We start from the raw sequence: 21,490 nt of genomic DNA on the forward strand, positions 1-21,490 counted from the left end.
CGCCATCGGGTAGTTACCTCTTGTGGATTTTTGAATGGGGGTGGTTTTTCGAACTTAAGGGTGGAAATTTTAATTTATGAATATGATTTTCGGAGAGCACATAATTTGCTGATAAGTTTTTACCTATTTTTGATTATTTAAACACATTTTTTAATGGTGGGGGTGCTAGCTTTATTAGTACCCAGCACCCCCACAGAAAAATTGAATTTTTTTCCAAAAACCAAGCTAGCACAAAATTTGCGAATGTAGCACATAATTAGCACATAAAGAGCACAAAATGTTAAGACAAAGAAATTTGAATTTTGTAAAGGTGGGGGTGCCAGCTTTACGCACCTCCTCAACGAGGCGATGCACAACTCGTGCGGAAACTACTTATCGGGCATGTTTAGCAGTACCCACGGGGATCCAGACTGACGTGATTCTATTTGCTCGCGGACATTCCAACGAAGACGGCCTTCGTTAAGGTCAAAGACTCTGGGAGAAGTCATTGTGTGACCGAGGATACCGCCTGGACGAGCTACAACGTCGGAGACAAGTTTAAGGGATCTCCCGAAGGCCCTTTTTGAACTACCCTAATGATCTCTGGAGTACCGACGAAATTAAAGAGCGTGAAATTAACTCCAAACATCCGCGTAATAAATGACACTCTCGCTCGAACGTATTTGGCTCGAAATTCTACCTACCGCGTTTTGTGAACAAGTGCTAACGGCTTCGGCCGGCAATAAAAGGATCAAGCTCTCGCCCCTTAGACAATAAATGTCCTCTACCCAACCCGATGATCCCGAAATTTCATTTCTTGAGTCTCGGCCAACTATCCCGTCATTTATGCCGACGTGCGGTGGGAACGGCGAACGAAATGTAAATTCATCAGAGGCCTTCACGGTGATCCAGGAAATAAAGGCCGAAGGGGGTTCTCGAAACGGATTCGTAGCGACTTTACCGTTGGCCACGTCGTGCTCTCCTACCCACGAAGTTGGCGACCTCGATTTCTTGCGTGTACATCGAGATTCGAGACGAGACATGCTACGAAGAAATTACCGGCGTGCGCCCCAAAGGACTGAAACGTGAAACGTTCAATGGCACGCAGCCTCGAAAATTCTTAGAGAAGCGAGCCTTATTACCCGTTAAGGGACGACGCAGTCGGGAAGGGCGAACCCACGAAATGCACAAATGCCCGACGAAAACGAGATATCAACTTAAGTAATGCTAATTACAAATCGCGATTACAATGGGAATTACCTTAAAGTCCATTCTTCGGTTATACTAGGTCTGCTACAAATTGCACCATTTTTTTTTTTTGCGTTTATGAGATGTAGATCATTTGCAGAAATTTTAATTCTAATCATGGTCCGTACGCTGAGAATTATTTGTTCCCAATTGTACATGGTAAATATGTAGGATGCAATATTATAGTCGTTAATTAATGTTGTAGCAATACCGATGAAATGTGATAGTCTACGGATAGAATTTCGATAATGGAATCGGGCATATTTACCGTGTACAAGTAGAAATGTAAATATTTCGGTATTCGGACCATTACTGAAATTAAATTTTCTAAAGAGAATCCACATCGCAGACCGAAACAAAAAATAGCGCAATTTGTATAAATTTGGTATCGGCGAAGAATAGACTTGAAAGAGAATTGAAGAAGAAGATCGAAAATGAAAAATGAGTATCGCGCGAAATTAAAATTTTTGCATTGGAGCGGTTTTGAAACGAGGAAATGTCAGTAAATGGGTTTAACGACTTAATCCTTTGTGCTCACGGATCGCCACCTTAGAAACAATTTAACTTAGAACAGAAATTGTTCGAGCGCGAAGGGGTGAAAGAGACTTCATGTGGAATTATCCGGTAAGTTAAAGTTTGCAGACGCAAAATGGTTAACGTTGATAACAGCTGAACTTCAGAACCGTGCACGAAGAAATAAAGAGTGTTCTAGAGAGAACAATACGGATATAATAGTGATGCTCACAAATACATATTATCGGCACAGACTACCGATTGCATACGACTAAAACTAAAATTAATTATGTTCTTACATCGGTTTTTGTAATTTAATGCTTGACGTATTTAATAAAATGCCCATGCTCAACTATCCGTTCTTAAATGTGTTTTCAGAAAGCGAGTACTCTTAAAACTCTGTCGTGGGAGAAAATCTGACGTTGCCTCATTAAACGATTAATTTGTAAGCGACTACGAAACATCTACATGGACGACAAAAGGCGAGCCTACGAAAAGTTTACCAACCGTTGTGTGAAATTGGACAGACGTTTCGTAAACGTCTACGCAAGCAGATGTTCGTAGACGTTTCACCGGTATTTCGTAACGAAATGTTTATAGAGCGTCCGCTCCGTTTCGGAAGGTTAATCATTGAAATTGCGGTTGACCAGAAACTGAAATTTCAACTCCCAGAGCTTACCCCGAAATTTTACTCGGGGCTGAATTTCAACCCCAAATTCAATTCGAATTAATCTTCATTCTTTTTTCTCTTTATGCGGCGTCGATTGCTCTTGACCATTAGTCGCTTCGAATTGTCGAATCAGGATCTTATTTATTTATATTTTGTTTATCAGTCCCGTTTTATGAGTTTATCCGTCTTCATCGTCTCTTTTCGAATGACTAATGGTGGCTACCAACGTAACGATAAATTTGGGCACACCGATCTGTACGGATTTAACTCGCACGTAATCGTAAATTCTTATGCGAGTTGATAATTAAAGAAACAAAAAAGAAATTTTGTTACTTTCATCCATCAAATATATTATACATCTACAATACTATATATGCGATCCAGACAAATAAAAAAAAATTGGACACCTTTCCTTGTCTACGGGATGCCTAAACTCCCGAAGATAAAAATGGTATTTAAAAAACAGAGCAAATAGGAATCGCAATCCATATCGGTACTCGCATTTTGCTTCAATTTCACAACCCTTCCAACGTCGACGTTTATCCACGCTCTGCAAGATTGAAAATTCCAATAGGCAAGTTTTGACAGCTTACTGCCAAAAAATAGCATGCAAGCAAGAAATATCGCCTAACTCGGGGTCTCTCGTGGATTTGATTCAGAGTAGCCATGTATCGCCCTGTCAGATCCGCGTCAATTCCTTAGCCAAGAATTGCAATAAATTTCGCGCGACTGTCCCGAGTAGACGTTTCGTCCAATTATCGCGAGCCAGCGACCGAGGTTCGTGGACAATTCGGAGGATCGCTCCATCTGAAGAGGAACCGCTCTTTCCTCGAGCATTACGCGGTAACACGGAGGCGCACGCTCGTGCATACGTTCGTAACATCTCGAGAGATCCGACGATACCATTCACCGCTCGGGAACCGATTTACGCGATCGAACGCCATGTATCTCCGAGATCTCGTCGATCGGTCTCTAAAGAGACGCTCGTCGTTACTTTCGGGCCCAAGGGTCAAAAGACACCTGATGTGCCATATTTTATGGAAAGAATTCTACGTCGCGTCAGTTTCGCGGCACAGAGATTCTGCCGTGAGGATAGACGATCGTTCGTCACCGTTGACGTTCCTGTAACCGTCATTGCCCACTCTACCGAATGAATCGGGGTAAAAAGCGTTACCAAAGCCATTTATTTATTCAAAATAATTCAAGTATTTTAATGTAAAATGATTTTTAAAGGTAACCTTGCCTAAATCACCCTAACCTAGATATTAACAACTGTTTACTACGAAAATTGGTATCATGTATGAGAGTGGTCCTTATTTACTCTCGGCAAACATTAAGTAAAGCTTCACGTAAATAAATTCATGTTTCATGATTCGTGAATTTAATACTGTTTTTTCAACGGTGTGAAACTTCTCTGATGTTGAAAGAGTCCATCGATATCCCTCGTCGCTCCAGATCTGAGCCTCGTGTCTCTAAGCTTAACGGAATCTCGAATATCCACTTACGTTATGCAACGATCCAAGAAATGCATTCTCCATTTGATCTGTTACTCAATATAAGGATTCTGCATTTGAGATAGATGAATATCAGCCACTGCTAACGTATCTGCAACCTAGGAACGATCCACCGGCAAATGCCGAGCGTTCGTGGTCCCGATACTTGAAGAATCTCCTCAAACGTATTAAAGATATCATTCAGGAAAATTGGTACAACGTATAAACTTCCATTTTCAAAATGTCACTATAACTGAATTTAGTTTAAACCCGTAACACGATAACTAACGTTATTGCCTCAACGAACAGTCAGTACATCGATTAAGAGTGGTTCCAAACTTATCACGATGCTTGGTTTCGTTACTTTTGTAGATTAATCATATAATTGTCTATTTAAATATTCTTTCTGAAGATTTTCTAGTTTTTGACATGAAGTCGTATTAACGAGTGAACTTGTAATTTTCGTTTACCCTAATGGTGTTTTTTGTAGGAATATAAACTTTCACGTCCAACCTGGGATTTATGAAGGGATTCGTTCGTCACTCCGAATTTCCAAATGCCGTGGATCCTAAACGTCACGAATTCTCGAATATCCTCGTACCATCCACAATGCCCAAGGAAATAGGTTCTCTGCTAAAGCTATTACATAAACACAGATCCCACATTCGGAACGGACAGATATCTGCCACCAATGTTGCTGCAACCGAATAACGATCCTGCGACATGTGTCGACCTTCCCTTGCTCCTGATATCTCCGACACTGTTTCACATATATAAACAATAATGTGCAGCAAACGTACGCAACTCGTAAAAATCTTAGTCTAATCTCTAGGACTATTTCATCTATAGAAACAAAATTGTCCAGTGAAATTGTACAAAATCTAGAAATGCAATTCTAATCTCTGGGACTATTAAAATACATAAACGAACTTGAGCAACGGAACTGCGCAATATCTAAACATTCAAGTCTAATTTCTGAGATCATTTCAAATGGGTAAACGGTATTGTCGAGCAGAAAGAAGCAACACCTAAAGATTCAGATCTAATCTCAAGGACGATTTCAAATATATGGGCAAAATCAAAACGTTATTCACTCAGGAAATCACGGATTTTTCTCCTCGAAATCACGTGGAAATCAGTTGAGAATCGCAGAAGAAATCACTGGAAATCGTCGGAAGTCCCTGAAAAATTCTCATAATTTTAAAGTCGAACGCCACGTGTCACCGAATCACCCTGTTATTTATCATGTGAAATCAAAGACAATCACGAAATTACAAAAGTCAACACACGATATGCAGTACCCTAAGAAATTGAGTGTGAAAGTTCAAAATTAAAGAAAATTATTAGATATTATTAATTATTCTCAAGATTCTTTCACAATATGCCCTTACACGTTCGATACCAGCTGTTCCAGACGTAAGTATTTTTATTCTTTATTTGCATTATTTTAATTTCACCCTAGATATCAGCAATTAATCGAGAGAATATCACCCTAACGTTAACGAAAGTGTTTGCCCCAATTGTCTCGATACCACCACAAAAAGATGAATATAAATAGTAATTAGCAATAAAAAATATGATTTATGCAAATTGTGCTAACACCCAAAGATGAATTTAAACAATAATTAACTAGAAAAAAAGCGTTTTACTGTAAGGTGCGAACCCCCGTCTACTACCTTCCAAAAATTCTTCGATGTACTTGTTGCACGATATAAGAATTCTACGTTCGCAACACATTTCAGCCGACACTCCGGTCTGCGTAGCCAACGAGTCAACGTCCCGGACGTGCCGTCGTTGGAATTTCCGGAACAATTTCAACTTCTGAGCGAGATTTTCCAGCGCGATTAAAGCGCCGCGCAGGCACTCATTTCGCCGTCTTTTCCTTCTTCATCCCGGTTTTATCGAACCGCCCCTCGCTCCACTCCCCGCGATTTTATCAATCTAATCGATTCTAATATCTAGGATAATTCTTGGCAGCGCGGACTCGTGACTCGTGCTCCGGGGAGAAAAAAGTAAGAAAAATAAAAAGGGTGAATCCCGTTCGAAATTACACGTGTCGTAGGACGGAGCAGAGTTCTGGTTGGACCGAATCGCCCCGGGCTGTTCGAGTCCAGCCAAGCTTGCGAGACTCCAAGATAAACGCGAACAAGTGACCACGTCGAACTTGAACCGAGCTGATTGCGAGCTGGACCGAGGTCAGGTGAATTTGGCTCAAACCGACCTTGGCGAGAAATGTTTTTAGAAATATCAATTATATTATATACTTCCGAGTGCACGGCTACTAAACAGCACTTTGTAGAACAATATTCGCTAGTAAGCGATCCGATATATTTGATGGAGTATTGAAGCAAATGCCAATGTTACAAGGAACGTATCTGTGAAAATTCAATCAAAACCAATCGAGTAGATTTTGAGATTACCGTGAACGTACAACATATAACGTTACGTCCTAATATATTAGTGTAGGAATATAGATTAGCTAGTATAGATAAGAGGGTAGGTGAAGACCCTCATTGCTAGTAAGGCTCTGCTACAACATTGGTCAACTCGAAGATAGTCTTTACGGATCACAAACCGAAAATCTAGGACATGTCAAGATACTCGTTCCGTCCCCAATGAGTTGAACAATTAAATTGTCGTTTCAGTTAAACCCGACCATGGAACATTAAAGCCTGCAAGGACTGATAAGAGCCTTACGAAGTCAGGCAGAGTTCGTTTGTTTAAATAGAATAATATCCATCTAATAGTTGGCACTTCTCCTAAGAGCTAAAAAAAGCGATAGTAAGAATTGAATAAACGAGCGTTCTTAATCTCGGATTAAAAGCTTAATCCTGGGGTAAGAGTTTAATCTAATCATCTTCCGGGGTTAAGCGGGACCGTCCATGATTAGCTGAGAATTGAAGAAGCATTCTAGATTTCCAGATTTCTTCAGAGACTCACGAATCATGGTTCTTGAACGAATCAAATCGAAAACTTTCTGTTCCCACAAGAAATGCAAATATTAGCAAAATCCAACACGGAAAGGTGTAATTTCGAAATCTTTTGTGCGGTACCAGTATTTCGAAACATGGTCCGATCCGGCCAGTCTTACACGCTTAACTGTCCCTGCCGGCTTAGTATAAGCATTACTTCATCGACAATAACGTTAATTAACGTTGTAAAAAAAAATGCATTTCACTTTTGGTACCGCATAGCCACTTAAGACTCATAATGTTTCGCTCCATGGCGCACGAATACCAGGGAGTAAAACTTATTAATTACCCTCGGCTTAAACATTAATGGTATTAAATCGATGTGACTAACCCAAAGTGGCGTCTCACCGATATACACAAGTACCATAATTTGCAATACACTCGACTTCCCACGTTTGAATCTCTTTCAATACCATGAAACGGGTAAATAAAATAGCGTTATAAAAACATAACCGAGCTTTCGGTGGAACTATTACTTCCAGAGTAAACTTTTCGGTTATCGATAATTCCTGTTGACCCTGCTTAACCTACTTCCCTTATCCTCTGTATGAATAAGCCGAAGCTTTTCTATGCGGCCCTGATCTCATTTCTTTCACTCGTCCCCAGCCGATAATTTAACATTCGGTCATCTTCCACGTCAAACGGCAATGACTTGATTTTCAAATAAATGGTTTGTCCTATAAAGACGTATACCATCATTTTTCAAGGGGCTCAATTAAATTCGTTTGAATCAACGAAATTGTTATTTAAATTTGGAATTTAATACTTCATGATACCATCCGAGGATAAATCCGGCCGTCTTCTCCATCATCTTGAAGTTACTTCAAAAACCACTTTACAAAAGTGCTTTACCTCAGCCTTAATCCCGAAGGAAAACCATCTACTCGTAGAGTTCCAAAGTACACATCCGACAATATGGTTCATCCGATTAAGGCGTTACTCCGTATTATTACTCATCACCCCCAAAGGGGGTTAATTGATACAGTTGAACTTGAATCGAGTACACGGCTCCGGGGCCAAGAACTTGAAAAACTCACAAACCTCTGGTCACAAAAGGGGCTAAACATTAAATGCTCACGGTCTGAAAAACTTAAATGACGCAAGTTTAATTTCGGTTGAAAGAAATCTACCCGCAGAAAATGTTTAGTTGAGTCAATAAAATATTTGTTACTTCAACCGTGGAATATATGGTTATATATGGACAACCGAAGTCTGTTAACATGACAAAATTCATCAGTTAATAACATTTGGTCCATTACATCAAATGTTGCTACAGATCGGACCAAATAATAAAGTAACTTTGTACATTTAACTAAAATGTTTAGTATACTGACTAAAATATTATTCTAAAATTAACAAAACGATTCAACTAAACACATTAGTTGATTAAAGCAAACGAATTTGTTGAAGTGAACTAAAATTCGGTTCACCCTTTTTTTTTAAATGAACCAAATGCAGCCAATTAAACGATATCGTTTAATGAACCAAATTCCTTTTCCGCGTGTATATTTAAACAAAGCCATTTTGGTATAAATTCCGTAGTCAAAAAAATTAACAAATAGTGCTGATTTGAATATCAGAGTTTGTACAAATAATGTATATTCACGGAGTCACCGATAAGTGCACTCGGAGAATATTTCACCTCCAATAATACCAAACCCCTTCAGATAACGTTACCCCATTCCTATTATGACTTAGGCGTGTAATCCAGAACCAATTAACCCACTAGCTCTTTGAACCATGACATGACGTCTTCCAGTTAAGCCGCGCATGGTTTATGTAATTAAACCGACAATTTACATAATTAAACATTTGCGATATAATTTGTACAGATAGAATGACGATTTCATTAAACGTAAGCCGACTGATATAAGCCAGTCTGATCTCTGCACTAGGAAATTACTCCAAAAAGTACTTAAAAGGAAAGTGTTTTCTCTCAGACCTTAACCTATAAAGAGCCAACCACTCCGGCGAGTTTCCAAGTTCATTCCCAATGACCCAACCTGGTAAGTCTTTACTTTGCGATATTAATCCACACCACACAATGGAAGTTAGCTAGAGGTTGTCATTATCGATCGACACCGGAATTAATTAGGCAAAAAGCCTGAATATAACACCTGACCGTTTTGTTACCATTTATCAATGAAATGCACTTAGATCAAACTATTTAATTAGAAAATGGTACAGTGCCGATCGGCATGTATTAAATATACACGATTCCGATGTAACGATTAAATTTCAATTGTACCTTGTAATATCGTCACGATTCATCCCGGCTTTAACGTTACAAAAACTCAATCGCTCGGATGGACACGAAACGGGATTCTTCGACACCTTTGCCGGTAAATCATTAAACGAAATTCAGGACATCGTTATTCCGATATAAACGACAAACAAATGATAAAATCGGGAAACGAGATAAAACGAGTCCAATCGATCGTTCATCCTCCAACTCCCACGTTTCATCTGCATCACGTGCAGATTTCTCGGTTTGCACCGATTATTTGACCCGCAAAATACTTTTTCAAATCTTTTCTAAAGGTTGATTTTGAAGCGTTGACCTACATTTTTCATCCCCGGTTCAAATAACGTCGACACTTAACCTTCGTGCCTTCCTCAATCGCGACATCATTTACTTCCAATAAACAGAAAATGATGGAATGCACGTTTTATGCACGTAAATTAAAGTAGGGTACCATTAGTCACGCGTAGTTTTTCTCTACGTTAAATATACATTGATAAGAAACGTTGATTCGACGTTTACGTTTTCGATGCATTTGTTCGTAATCAAGGGGAAAGAGGGAAGAAACGGGTAAACGTCAAAGTAGAAGAAAACGTTCGTTTCCTAAAATTGCACTTGAAATCCAGCATTCCGAAAGTGTCGGAACGTTCCCTTGTACGGTCCATAAGCCCGGTGCTAAAACATTAAGCATTCACCAGTTGGGCGAAATGCTCGTCAAATCGTCTCATTCAAGCCGACCGATTCGAAGGTTTCGCCCCTCCCTAAGGAGTGATCTCGTTTCTTTGCAAGCAAGGAAACGATAAAATTTCATGGGTTTCCAAATTCCCGTGGGAGACCCGATTCGGACAAAAGCTGAGAAACGAGACGCCTCCGTTGGCGGAGGGCCCGAAAGAAGGGAAAAGCGCACCGACCTGCGGTTGGCGTCCTGCTGCGAGGAGACGGCGCTGGACGCGGGGCTGCACGCGGGGCTGGACGCGGGGCTGGAGCCGGTGAAGTAAGCCGAGTCCACGGAGCACGTGGCGTCGGCGGCGGTCGGGGCCCTCGAGCGGCCCCTGCGCGGACTGGCGGGCGGGCCGGCGCGCAGGGGGGCGGGGGCGCTGGCGGGCCTGAGGCCGACCGAGGTGCCGTTGGTCTGCGCCGCCAGGACGTCGGGCGCGACCAGCGCGATGTCGGGCAGCGAGTCGGGCGCGGAGGTGGCGCGGCCCGCGGCCTCGAAGTCGGGCAGCCGGAGGTGGCGCAGTCGGCGCATCGAGGCGCGCACCCAGGAGTCCGCGGCGGAGGCCGGCCGGGCCCCGCTCGACTGGCCCTCGCGAGGGCCCGAAGACTTTCCCTCGCCGGCGACGGACATCGCGACACTGCCTTTCGAGTCGCGCCCGCCGGCAACGTCGGCGCGCACGCGCGCCGCGCAGGTGCCGCTCCTCGTGGTGGGGCTCGCTGCCACCTCCTCCAGCCACGACCAATCCACCGACGAGCCCGAAGACGAGTAGTCCGACGACTCGTCCGCCAACCTGAGGACACGCACCGATCACCGGGATTAGACATGGAAATTATACAAATCATACAAAACATGGAAATGGAGAGAGTCCGGAGAAGGTTACGCCTCTAACCTTCTTCGGATCGCGAGTTACGGGACATTTACCTCCGGATCCACGAATTTCGGAGCAAACGATCACTTTCCAGACAAAAATTTAATTCTTACGTAGAATAGATCTTTACCGGCTAGGGTCAACGAAATAAGATTGTGCAAAGATAAGGCAAATCGTAAACGGTACTCAATTTTCTTAAGCTGGGCTTCTAACGCGTTTATGCTCAGAAAATGAAACGATAACGAGTCCGTTTGACCGCGTTAGAAACCGAGCTTCATCAATTTTGTTGACGTTTAAAACACCTCGTTAAGAATAATTGATTACCTATGGATACCTTTAATATTTCATGCAGATGTCATTCAAAAATGGTATTCCGGTAAAAAAGCAAGGGATCGGGCCAATGATAGTCTTTGGACGAAACAACTGCTACGAAAAATTGACTAGGAAATTAAAGCTAGGGCTTCCACGTTAGAAATTTCCAATCATAGCCAAGGTATGTCGCGGTTAGGACTTGGTCCGCCTTCAAAGACAATTTTTCCTGGTTAACCCCAATCTAAGACCTAGATAGAATTTAATTTAATATCCAAATGAATTTTTTTTTAGGCTCTTCCCGTTAGCTCCCAGCTAGGTCCTATTTAAAATTTAATTCCGCATCGACGTAATTGCGTCCGATTCTTCCTTTACTGGGCAATTTAGGATATCCTAGCTAGGACTTGCATGGAAAAGTGTAGGCCCTACATTGGTAGGTTGACATCCTAGCTAGGTCCTAGATGGCACTTTCAGAGGTTTCTTACACGGGATTAAACGATGACTTTAACTATCCGTGTCAAATTAAGCCGAACATCTAAAACTTGCGAGCACTGATAATGCCGACGATGCCAGCAGGAAGAGGGAGGAAATGTTTCGCGTACTCGCACGTAATATTTTCTAAAATACTTTCACCGACTTGCGTTCATCGCGTGGAACATTTAACGCCATTTTTAAGCCGTCGATCTTTCATTCCGCGCCACTGGCATTCCTGGTAGACAATCGATTCCGTGAAAAGAAATGACTCCTTCCTGCCGACACTTTTGCTAGCTACGATCCGTTAACTCCACGGTGACTGCACCGGGAAATGCTCCGTGCAGTCACCGACTTCAACAAAATACGTCGGTGTAATGATAGTTCCTTTTTTCGAATTGGAGGATGTAGCGGAAATTTAAAAGCAGTTTTTGTCTTCCTCTTGACGTGTGCCGCGATTCCGCTCCGGAAATGCTCTCGTTGGTGCCCGACTCTGCTACACCGTTAAAAATGTTTGCAACGAAGGGGTATTCACTCAGAAAATCATGAATTTTAACGCTTAACATCATATGAAAATTAGTTGGAAATCGCAAGCAGAAATCACTGAAAATCGTTGGAAATCACCTGTCACAATTTTAAGGCCGCACGTCCCTTGTTACCGAATCGCATTGTCGTTTACGGTATGAAATCAAAGGCAATCGGCTCTCAAAGAGGAAAATCATTTTCACTAATGTCCACGTAAATTGCCCCGCGGTTTGTAAAATTCATTCACTTTTATTGCACAACGTTGGGGTAACGTAATAAATTCGATATCTTAAAAGTGTATTAGTATACATTTATTACACCCTGCTAAATAAATGTATACTTTTATAAAACCGTGTTATGATATTGCAGAGTTGTGTTGGATCATGCGTTATAAATTTATAATATGCTTTTGGAAAATGTGTTATAAAATTGCAATATTTTTTAACGGTGCGCCGGAAGTCCTGGTATTGCTGGTACCACCGGTGGTATTGGACGCTCCACCTCCTGGCGGCAATGAGATGCAAATGTCATAACACCTACGTCCACGTGCCAGAAAGTGTTTCCTCTCTACCGAAGGGGACCTCACCGGTGAAATATCCCCAACGTCCGCCCGCTTTTCCGCTCCTGTGCAGCTGCTGAGCAATGCGGCTTTATTTCCGAATTCATGCATGGACGCGCGTACTACATGCGAATTCACTGGAGTATGTCAAAAGTTAAGAGGATTTCAAAAAATTCGGCACGTGTTACATGTAAGTTATAAGTGTATACCCTTCCCTCAATTTGCTCGGAGTACCCGTTCCACGTGGATTCGTTTTACGCGAATGAAAATCGCGTAAATAAAGTCTGTCAGACAAAAGAAAAAATATTGGAAATAAAAGCTAGTACATATACCTAAGTTTTAGAAACAGGTATTTATTTCAAATAGCTTGACAAAAAACATAATAACGTTTAAAACCGCGAAAAAAAGAGAATCGCGTAGAAAAATTGCCGCGTTACTTGAGGAAGGGTTGTATCATTAAATATAATGTAAAAATGACGCTCTTAAATGAAATAGTGTTTTGTAAACAAACTTGCAAAAGTATGTATGGAAAGCAGAAAAAAATGAGGATTTCGAAAATGATGAACATGTATTACGTCTCGGTTAAAAGTGTTTTATCAAATTTAACATTAAAACGTTACTCCAAAATGATATAGTGTATTATATACGGATTCGCAAAAATATGCATGGAGAGCAGAAAAGTTAGGAGGATTTTTAAAATGTCCAGCACGTAATGCATACAAGTTAAGAAATGTATAATTAAGTGAAATGTAAAAATGTTATTGTGAGATAATATTTTGTCAATATTTGAAACGTTCGTCGGGCTTTTCTACCCCTCTGCAGCTGCCGGACAATTCAGGTTTACTTCCGAGTTCATGCACGAACGCGGGTGCCAGACATGTCTTATATGCACGCTCGAGGACGTATTTATCATAAAAAATTAAGCAGATCGCATACATAAATTGCGCATTGAAATTGTATTAAACGCATACTAATTAACCACGCATATTATTAAACGTCCCGTGAAAAAGTTAATCTCATATATGATACTTTGTATAAAACATCTCCGCCTGCTTTCCCAATGTTAATTTCAAGTGAAAATTTTCAATATTTCGCATTACACTATCTTTCTTTAACGATACTGCAAATAGATTCAACATTTACATGAAATTCGTAAAGAAATAAAAACATATGGTTTTTAAAGGGTTAACACTCAGAAAATACAAAGATATATGTATCCAAAATTATTGTAGATATTGGGTGCCAAATAATTATACATAAATTCACCCTTTACGATAATAAACATCTGAACCTATGGTGCATGAAATAGAACGGACTGTACTAAATTTAAAACGAAATATAGGCTGTAATTGGCGGAGGAAGAAGGCGAGTCATTTTCAGTCCGGACGTGTACACGTTCACGTATGTCCTGTCTAAGCCATCTTTTTCTTCAATTAACTGGTATCGTCACGCACGAACGTACGAGCTAATAAATCAGCCAATCATTATTGGATCAACTCGAAGAGAAATGAAGCGCTGCGAGTGCTGCAATTATTCTACCCGCTATTATCCTTGCAAATTAAAAATATTCCCAACCGAATATAATATTTACTATTGCCTTTCAATTATAGTAATCGACTACATTTAAAGATCTACGTAGGTCACTGCCGCGAACTGTCCCTCGATCACCCGTTTAGAAAGTCAACACCTCGTTCATTAAGTGCGCACTTTATAAGGCGAATGTGTGTATCGCTGTCACGTGCAACTTTAATACGACCCAATTGTTCATTCATGCAAAGCATAAGCCGAATTTAGGTATATAAACAAAAATAAGTAACCTCTTTTATGAATTTTAAGTAAACGGTTAATCTGTACATCTTTCGCGTCATTAAATATTTAAAATTCATAAAAAAGCGGTCCGTTAAATCCAGACGTAATAATTTGATATCTCGCGAAAGACACTTGTTCTTCACGAAAGATCGCCCGAGGAAATGTTGCACATTTATTCGCCTCCCGAGAGTACTAACACTCTCGAGAGTGCCTATCTTTCAATCTGGGCATATCTTTTCTTTCCTATCTTGCATTCCTCGATGCATAGAGATTTCCCAAGGCGGTTAGAGCTTGCAAGATTTATGTATCACGCCTTGGAGATAATCTTCATTCTGGAAATCGAGTTTCAGTATATAGCGAAACCATTCAAATAATTCAATCGACGTATCGATAGGCAAAACAACATCGATGCCGGATATGACCATCAATGCGGAACGAATAAATCAAGAAATGACCAATGGTGATCGATTGCATGAATTTGTAAGTCTAAAAAAATAATCGACTTTAAATAAACGTCTATATCCCTTAAAAAATGTAGTTTACCGTGCCAGAATTGAGAAGTAAGCGTTAGTAAAAGTATATTCAATGAGACATCGATTTACCCACCTTAAGCAAGACATCGAAGAAAAATGATCCGCCATTTAATTTATTTTACACACAACATAGAAATTCGACGGTATCGAGAGATAAGTAACAGCGCTCACGTTTAATTTCTCATCTGCTCCGATTAGTAGCAAGATGATCAATTTACAAATCTAGGCGTGGCACGAATTTAAACACAAATTACAACCACCTAACCAGGTTAATTCCCATTTCATGCAAATTCAACAGAATCGGGTAATAAGCTCTAATGCACGCGCGAAAAATTCCCGATTAGTATATAAGACTTTTACATTACGCTAAAACCTAACTAGAATCTGATCTGGCATCCAAGAGAATTTTTTCTAACCTTTCGCTACCGATACCCAACTAACGCCTACTTTAAATTTAATTATGCATCCAACGAAATCTGATCCTTCCTTTCCTGGGCCAACTTAGAAAATCCTAGCTGGGCCTTACATAGAAAAATATGACGTTCCAACGTCAACTTGAATTCGTCGAAATCCTCTCCGTATAGAACATATAGGTACCGGCTATCCAGTTAGTATATAGACCTGCACTAATCGGTCGTCGTCTTGGCTAAGATCTACCTAAATTCTAGCTAACACCCCTGCGGATGTTCGACATAACCTAATGATCGAATCCTACCGCAACCGTTATTTCAGCGTGAAAATCCACCGGTCGCAAAATTTCGTCCCCGAGGATCCGCTTCCGGAGCAGGTCGGCGATTACTCTCGCGTTTCTTGCACTTCTCGGTCTCGTCTTTCCATTTCCCCGTTAGATGTCCCGCGGTTCTACGGTTCTCCAAGGCGTAACGCGAGTTCTCCGATGCACGACAGAGAGCTGCTACGCTTTTCCGCTAAAATCCCGACCTCGTTTTAAATGCACCTTCCGCCAGGTTCCGGCAATCGCTGCGGTTAAGGCTTAGATAGGATCCTCTTCATCGGCTTCTTCGCGAAAAATATTCGCCGAAGCAACGCGCTCGATGAAATTTATTGCCCTCGAGACCTATCGCCAGAAAAGCCCTTCTTTTATTTCAAACCTTGATTTCCAGCCATCGAGTTGCGTTCATTCTCCAAACCCTAAGTTGAGCTCTTCACCGACGTCGCGGGCCATTACCGGGTTTCTGGCGACAGTTACCTAGGTCGAAGACCACGTAAACTCTCCCTTTTCCTATCTTTCCCGGGGAAAACCAAATAGCTCTTGACTTAGGCGTTCCCTAGACCACGTAAACTCTCCCTTTTCCTATCTTTCCCGGGGAAAACCAAATAGCTCTTGACTTAGGCGTTCCCTAGACCCCAATTGCTTTGTTCGAACATAATCAATCGACGTTCAAAACACGAAGTAGTATAAGGAGATCCAACGTTAGATCAACGAAAATCTAAGATCCTGGTTCCCGATTCCGGGGCCACTTTCCGTGGATACGACCATGGGCATTGTCTCCTTATCCTACTTCATGGTTGAAAATGTAAAGTCTAAGCGTTTACTCGCAAAAAGTTTAGAGGTAATCGGATGCCTTTAGCTCATAAGCTTCGCGTCTGCGCCTTAGCGTTAGTCACCTGTTCGAAAGAGGAATCGGAAGTAAAAAATCGATCGGTGATCGAACCTAACGTCTCCTTTTTAAACTTTCGTGAAAACCCCCCATTAAGAAACGTTTCGAGGTGCGCGACCCCTTCATAGAGCTCTCACAAGGTGTCAGTCAATTAAAAACTGCGATTTGGCATTTCGACCTCGTTTAAATGCACCTTCCGCCAGGTTGCAAGGATCGTCTTCATCCTCGTCCCTCTCGCCGGTCTCGGGGTTTCGCCATCGCCTTTGGAAATGCGTAATGCTCCAGACATCGCGGCGACTCTCACCGTTCATTGTATGTGCCCCAATCATTTTCAACGAATTGAAATCCGCGTTCCTGTGTATACACCTTTTCCCCTCATTTCCGTCTTCCCTGCCGACCGGAGAAACCTTCGCGCTCCTGATTATCCTCGCGGACACGCTCGATGCTGCCGGGAGTTCGATGCTTGCACAATTTATAAGAGGAAAAAGTGGCAGTTTGAGCAATAGAGAAGGTTCGAAGGCGCCGATTTACCGTGTGAATTTATTAGAGATATTTGCTTCACACCGTTTTTACAAATTGACACAAAGAGGTGTCACGAAGGTCACTTACACCCGTTACAGCAACTAATAAATGCATGGAACGGGTGTCGAGTTTCTTTTTATTCAGATATGGTATGCTTTTATAATGCACTTGTGGTTGAAGCTATTTACATCGTTTACTCGCCGAAATATTTAACTCCATTTTTTTTATTTTTGTAAAGTTTAGCGCCAAAGCTTAACTTTTTATGTTTATCACTTTTCTTCACTTTTAACAAAACTATGTAGGAATGAAATAATCAATTTTGATGTATTATGGAGTTAGTATGCAATTATTATAAATTTCTAAGTAAATTCCGAACTTTACAGGTCCTCGTTATAATTTTGTAAAATCGTTAAGAAAGATTAATACACCGATGTACTAAATGTACTATACGTGAAATAAATTTTTAACACGTGTGTTTATAAAACATATAAGTATAATGTTACAAAATTACTACATTTTTTCAGCAGGGTACCCCGGTACTTTCAGCCATCATTTGCCGCATGACGGAATCAAGATCAGGCAAAAGAAAATAGAAAAAAAAAACCACAGTCATAAAAGCTAGACCTAAGACTGCTTATTTAGACAGGCGTGTACGTATCCTTTTCTTTAGCAATTGGCTATGTACAGGCATGTATCATTGTATCGGAGTGCTAATCGTCTTCAATGACGGTAATGATAAATACTCGGGGGAAAAAAAAATGAGTAATAGATCCATCTCTAATTGCTCGCGTAATGCGACGTTGTCCCTGCGGATTGCGACACGGACGCCGCAAGTACAGGTAAGGCGTTGTGCTCTAGAAAGTGAAGCAACAGGACATATAGATCGTGAAATGATTCGAGTTTCTTGCGTGCTTCGGACCTTACAATGCACATTTTGCAAACGGATGTGCGCTCGTAACACCGTGCGACCTTTCGTTTTCGATGGATCCCAAACGAGCCAACTCTTGCTTTCTATTATATCAAATTCGCCTCGCGATTGTGCAAATAGTTCGTTATTCAAAATATTTCGACATTTCGAACACTTTCAAATACGAATGTGTACTAAAATCGAAAGCAGGGGCACTCAAAATGAAAACGGGAGAAATGTACCCTGAATCTCGAAGAACACCGTTTCTACGGAAGAATTCGCACAAAAATTGCTACATCTTTAAAAAAAAAAATAGTAAGATAAGAAAAGGAATCGATATAACGTGCTTATCTTAAATTATATACAGTTGTCTATTTGTAAGTGATCGTAAATCTTCTAACGAGAATTACAAAGACGACGAAATAGAAATTTATTCTTGAAAAAAATTGCCTTCAAAAAATGCAAAAATCTTTTCCAAACAAACTCAATTAAAGGTTAATCGATAATCTGTCCGTTCGACATAATTGCAAACGTCATTGCTATAGGTGCAATTATTCTTGCAGCTTACTTTGCTCTTAAGCAAAACTTTATCGGCAATACTCTCCTTAGCTAAAAGCGTAAATGTCGTTTCCGTGCACGTATTGCACAAATGCGTTGAATTAGTAAAAAAAAAACGTATAAAAAATATATATATAACATCAACGTTACATTGCAGAATCGACGGACATAAAAATGTGCAAAATAATGAATCGTTGTTTATCGAACCTAAAATAGACATAACATCAACGTTGAATTTGACAACGAAAGGGTAGACGTTAAAACGTAGACGATACATTACCCAACCTTTAAACATGTGTTCCATTACTTTGTAGTTACTAAGTATTATTTCTCTCCTTAGCATCTCTAAGAAAACAAAGAAACCAACACTCACCCAATAGACGAGACTTGCCGCCGATGACTCGCCCCGTCCGAGGTCGAGGGTTCGCTACGATAATCCGCGTCAACGCTGATAGACCTGTCGAATCCACCTCCACCGCGTCCTGGTCTCAACTTGACGCCTTTGCTCCAGGACTTCCGGTCCAGCCTCTGCCTGGCCGAAAACGATCTATTGTCCACGGACTCCTTCCTGCCCTCCTCGGTCGAGCGGAGCGAGTGGCACTTGTGAACGTTCGAGTACCCCATATCGATGTGCACTGACCAGGGTCTGATCCTGCCGATCGAGCTCCTTGGAATAGTGGACCTCGAGCCTAGTTCGAGATCGTGAAATTCCGTCTCGACGTGGTCCAAAGGCGAGATTTGCGTTCGTTCGTTCGCGTCGAGGCGATTCGCCACCTCTAGGGTCCTGCTTCGCTCGTGATGGTTTTGAATGAAGCACGTGAGCTCCAGGGGATAAGACGTCCGTCCATCGCCCATCAAGCTGCCCATCGCCGAGGTCTCGTTAAGGCGATTCCTCTCGTCCAGGTCCTCTCGTTCCTCGAGGTCGTCCAGTTCCATCAAGAAGTTGAAGGCATTGTTGATCTCCTGCGCCTCGAAGGTCTCCTCCTCTTCCGACCAGGGTCCGTTCCTGCCGATCGAGCTCCTCGGAATAACGGACCCCTTGTCCAGTTCGAGATCGTGAAATTCCGTCTCGACGTGGTCCAACGGCGAGATTTGCGTCCGTTCATTCGAGTCGAGGCGATTCGCCACCTCCAGGGTCCTGCTTCGCTCGTGATGGTTTCGAATGAAGCACGTGGGCTCCAGGGGATAAGACGTCCGTCCATCGCCCATCAAGCTGCCCGTCGCCGAGGTCGCGTTAAGGCGATTCCTCTCGACCAGGTCGTCGGGTTTCAGGCGGTCCTCTCGTTCCTCAAGGTCGTCCACTTCCATCAAGAAGTTGAAGGCATCGTTGATCTCCTGCGCCTCGACGGTCTCCTCCTCTTCCTCCGGATCCGTCCTCGACCGGCTCAAGGACCCGTCCAGTCCGTCCGCCGAGTCCTGGAAGTCCTCGCCATCCAGGGACGACCTTCTGTGGATTACTGGCTCCAAGTTCCGCGTGATGTCCCGGATCCTCTTTATGGTGTCCGTCGAGACGACGTCGATTCGCTTGCGCACCGGCACCACCCTGTCGTGGCCCAGGGTGACGAGGACGTCACCGTCGTCGTTGATCTCGCGCACCAGCTCTTGCTTCCGGGTCAGGGAAAGCTTCTGCTCCAGTTTCGGGGGACACACGTCCAGCAGGTGTTCCTGCTCCTCGGGACTCGCCTGGGATACGGTTGCCCGTGGGACGCAGGCTCCGCTGCCGAGGTCGATCAGATCTCCGTCGTCGGCGCCGCTGGACGCCATTTTGTAGTTCTCTTTACTGCGACCTCCTGAAACGTGACGGGTTTCCTCGATTAATCATCCGAGAAGGGAAAGCACGGGTTCCTTTTTTATGGGAAGCTTGAACGGGGGTGCGAGTTTCGAAACGAAGTATCCCTATAAAGAATTAAGGTCCGACCATGGTATTAAAAAAATACTGTAATCGTCTACCATTTCTGTTGGACGCTCAGGCTTTCTATACCAATTTCATAACATTTTACTTACATATTTTAGAAACATGCGTTATAAATTTATTAGGTGTCGTCAATTTAGTACGTAAGTGTATACATTTTCCTACACAATTTCACGAAATTATAACATAACGTTATAAAATTATAGTCTATATACACATGTAAAAGAGGTCCCTGACTACCTGATTGACTTCTCATCGTCCAGCCCAAACTGCTGAGTATAGAAACGTGAAATTTCATTCTTATTACCAACTTCTAAAGAAATTCATAATTTTGTAACATATGATAGTTTTGTAAAAATTGCTCAGGAAAATTAATGCACTCGTGTACCAAATTTCATTGGAAAACACATTCTCGAATTTGTATACGATGTCGAAATAAAATTTCCAACGAAAATATTCTAAAATTATAATATTCCCCTTACCAGTTACCTTACGTAGCTGCAAAACGAAAAAATAGGGTCGACTATCACGCGAGAAAGAGTATCAAGTCGGTTATTAATTCACATTGATTCTAGATATCTGTCAGCGGTAATTAAAATTTCTTTTTCCGCGAGTACAGATAACATTTCGATAATTTATCTTCGAACCTGACCCACATCTCCGCGACCTCTCGCAGTCTCTGCGTTTGCCTGCACCAAAGTCTCAGCCCGTGGGCATAAATGTTATAAAAAGGCGCATTAAGAGCCGTTGGCCGTGCACCTGACCACCAAACCGTTTCATAGAGGCTAGTCACGCCGGTATTTAATAATCATTTCCTACGATCGACCGCAAGGCAAAATCAAAAGACCACCACGACCGAAAGGTCGCCACATCCGCAGCTCGGCGAATCGACGCTCGAAAATAATCCCCCATTTCGCCTGACTTGCCTACCCTATTCACGGAACGCAATTCCACGTTCCCTTTGCCCACCGGACGCGGATAAAGCCATCAAAGCGCCAATGCGGAAGACAATGTGGCCGAGTCAATGTGTGCGAGTCAGAGTACTCGGTACATCTCACGTTTT

The 21,490-nt window shown here is 42.0% G+C and overlaps 1 protein-coding gene across 4 annotated transcripts in view; it reads right to left on the bottom strand.

Moving 5' to 3' along the window:
• Positions 1-21,490, bottom strand: part of LOC105700187 — a 103,934-nt gene that overhangs the window by 62,048 nt on the left and 20,396 nt on the right. For 3 of the 4 annotated variants that reach the window (XM_023432252.1, XM_023432251.1, XM_023432250.1), the window contains exons 2-3: positions 18,889-20,305; positions 10,029-10,625 (exon numbers count right to left, since the gene is read on the bottom strand). In XM_023432252.1, coding sequence (XP_023288020.1) covers positions 10,029-10,625; positions 18,889-20,279 — 1,988 coding nt within the window. In that variant the 5' untranslated portion in view covers positions 20,280-20,305. The remainder of the gene's footprint in view (positions 1-10,028; positions 10,626-18,888; positions 20,306-21,490) is intronic. The other variant, XM_023432253.1, reaches the window with a different exon arrangement.

This window comes from Orussus abietinus, unplaced genomic scaffold (genome assembly GCF_000612105.2).
Source record: "Orussus abietinus isolate OABI.00-Male unplaced genomic scaffold, Oabi_2.0 scaffold255, whole genome shotgun sequence".
In the NCBI taxonomy this organism is placed as follows: domain Eukaryota; kingdom Metazoa; phylum Arthropoda; class Insecta; order Hymenoptera; family Orussidae; genus Orussus; species Orussus abietinus.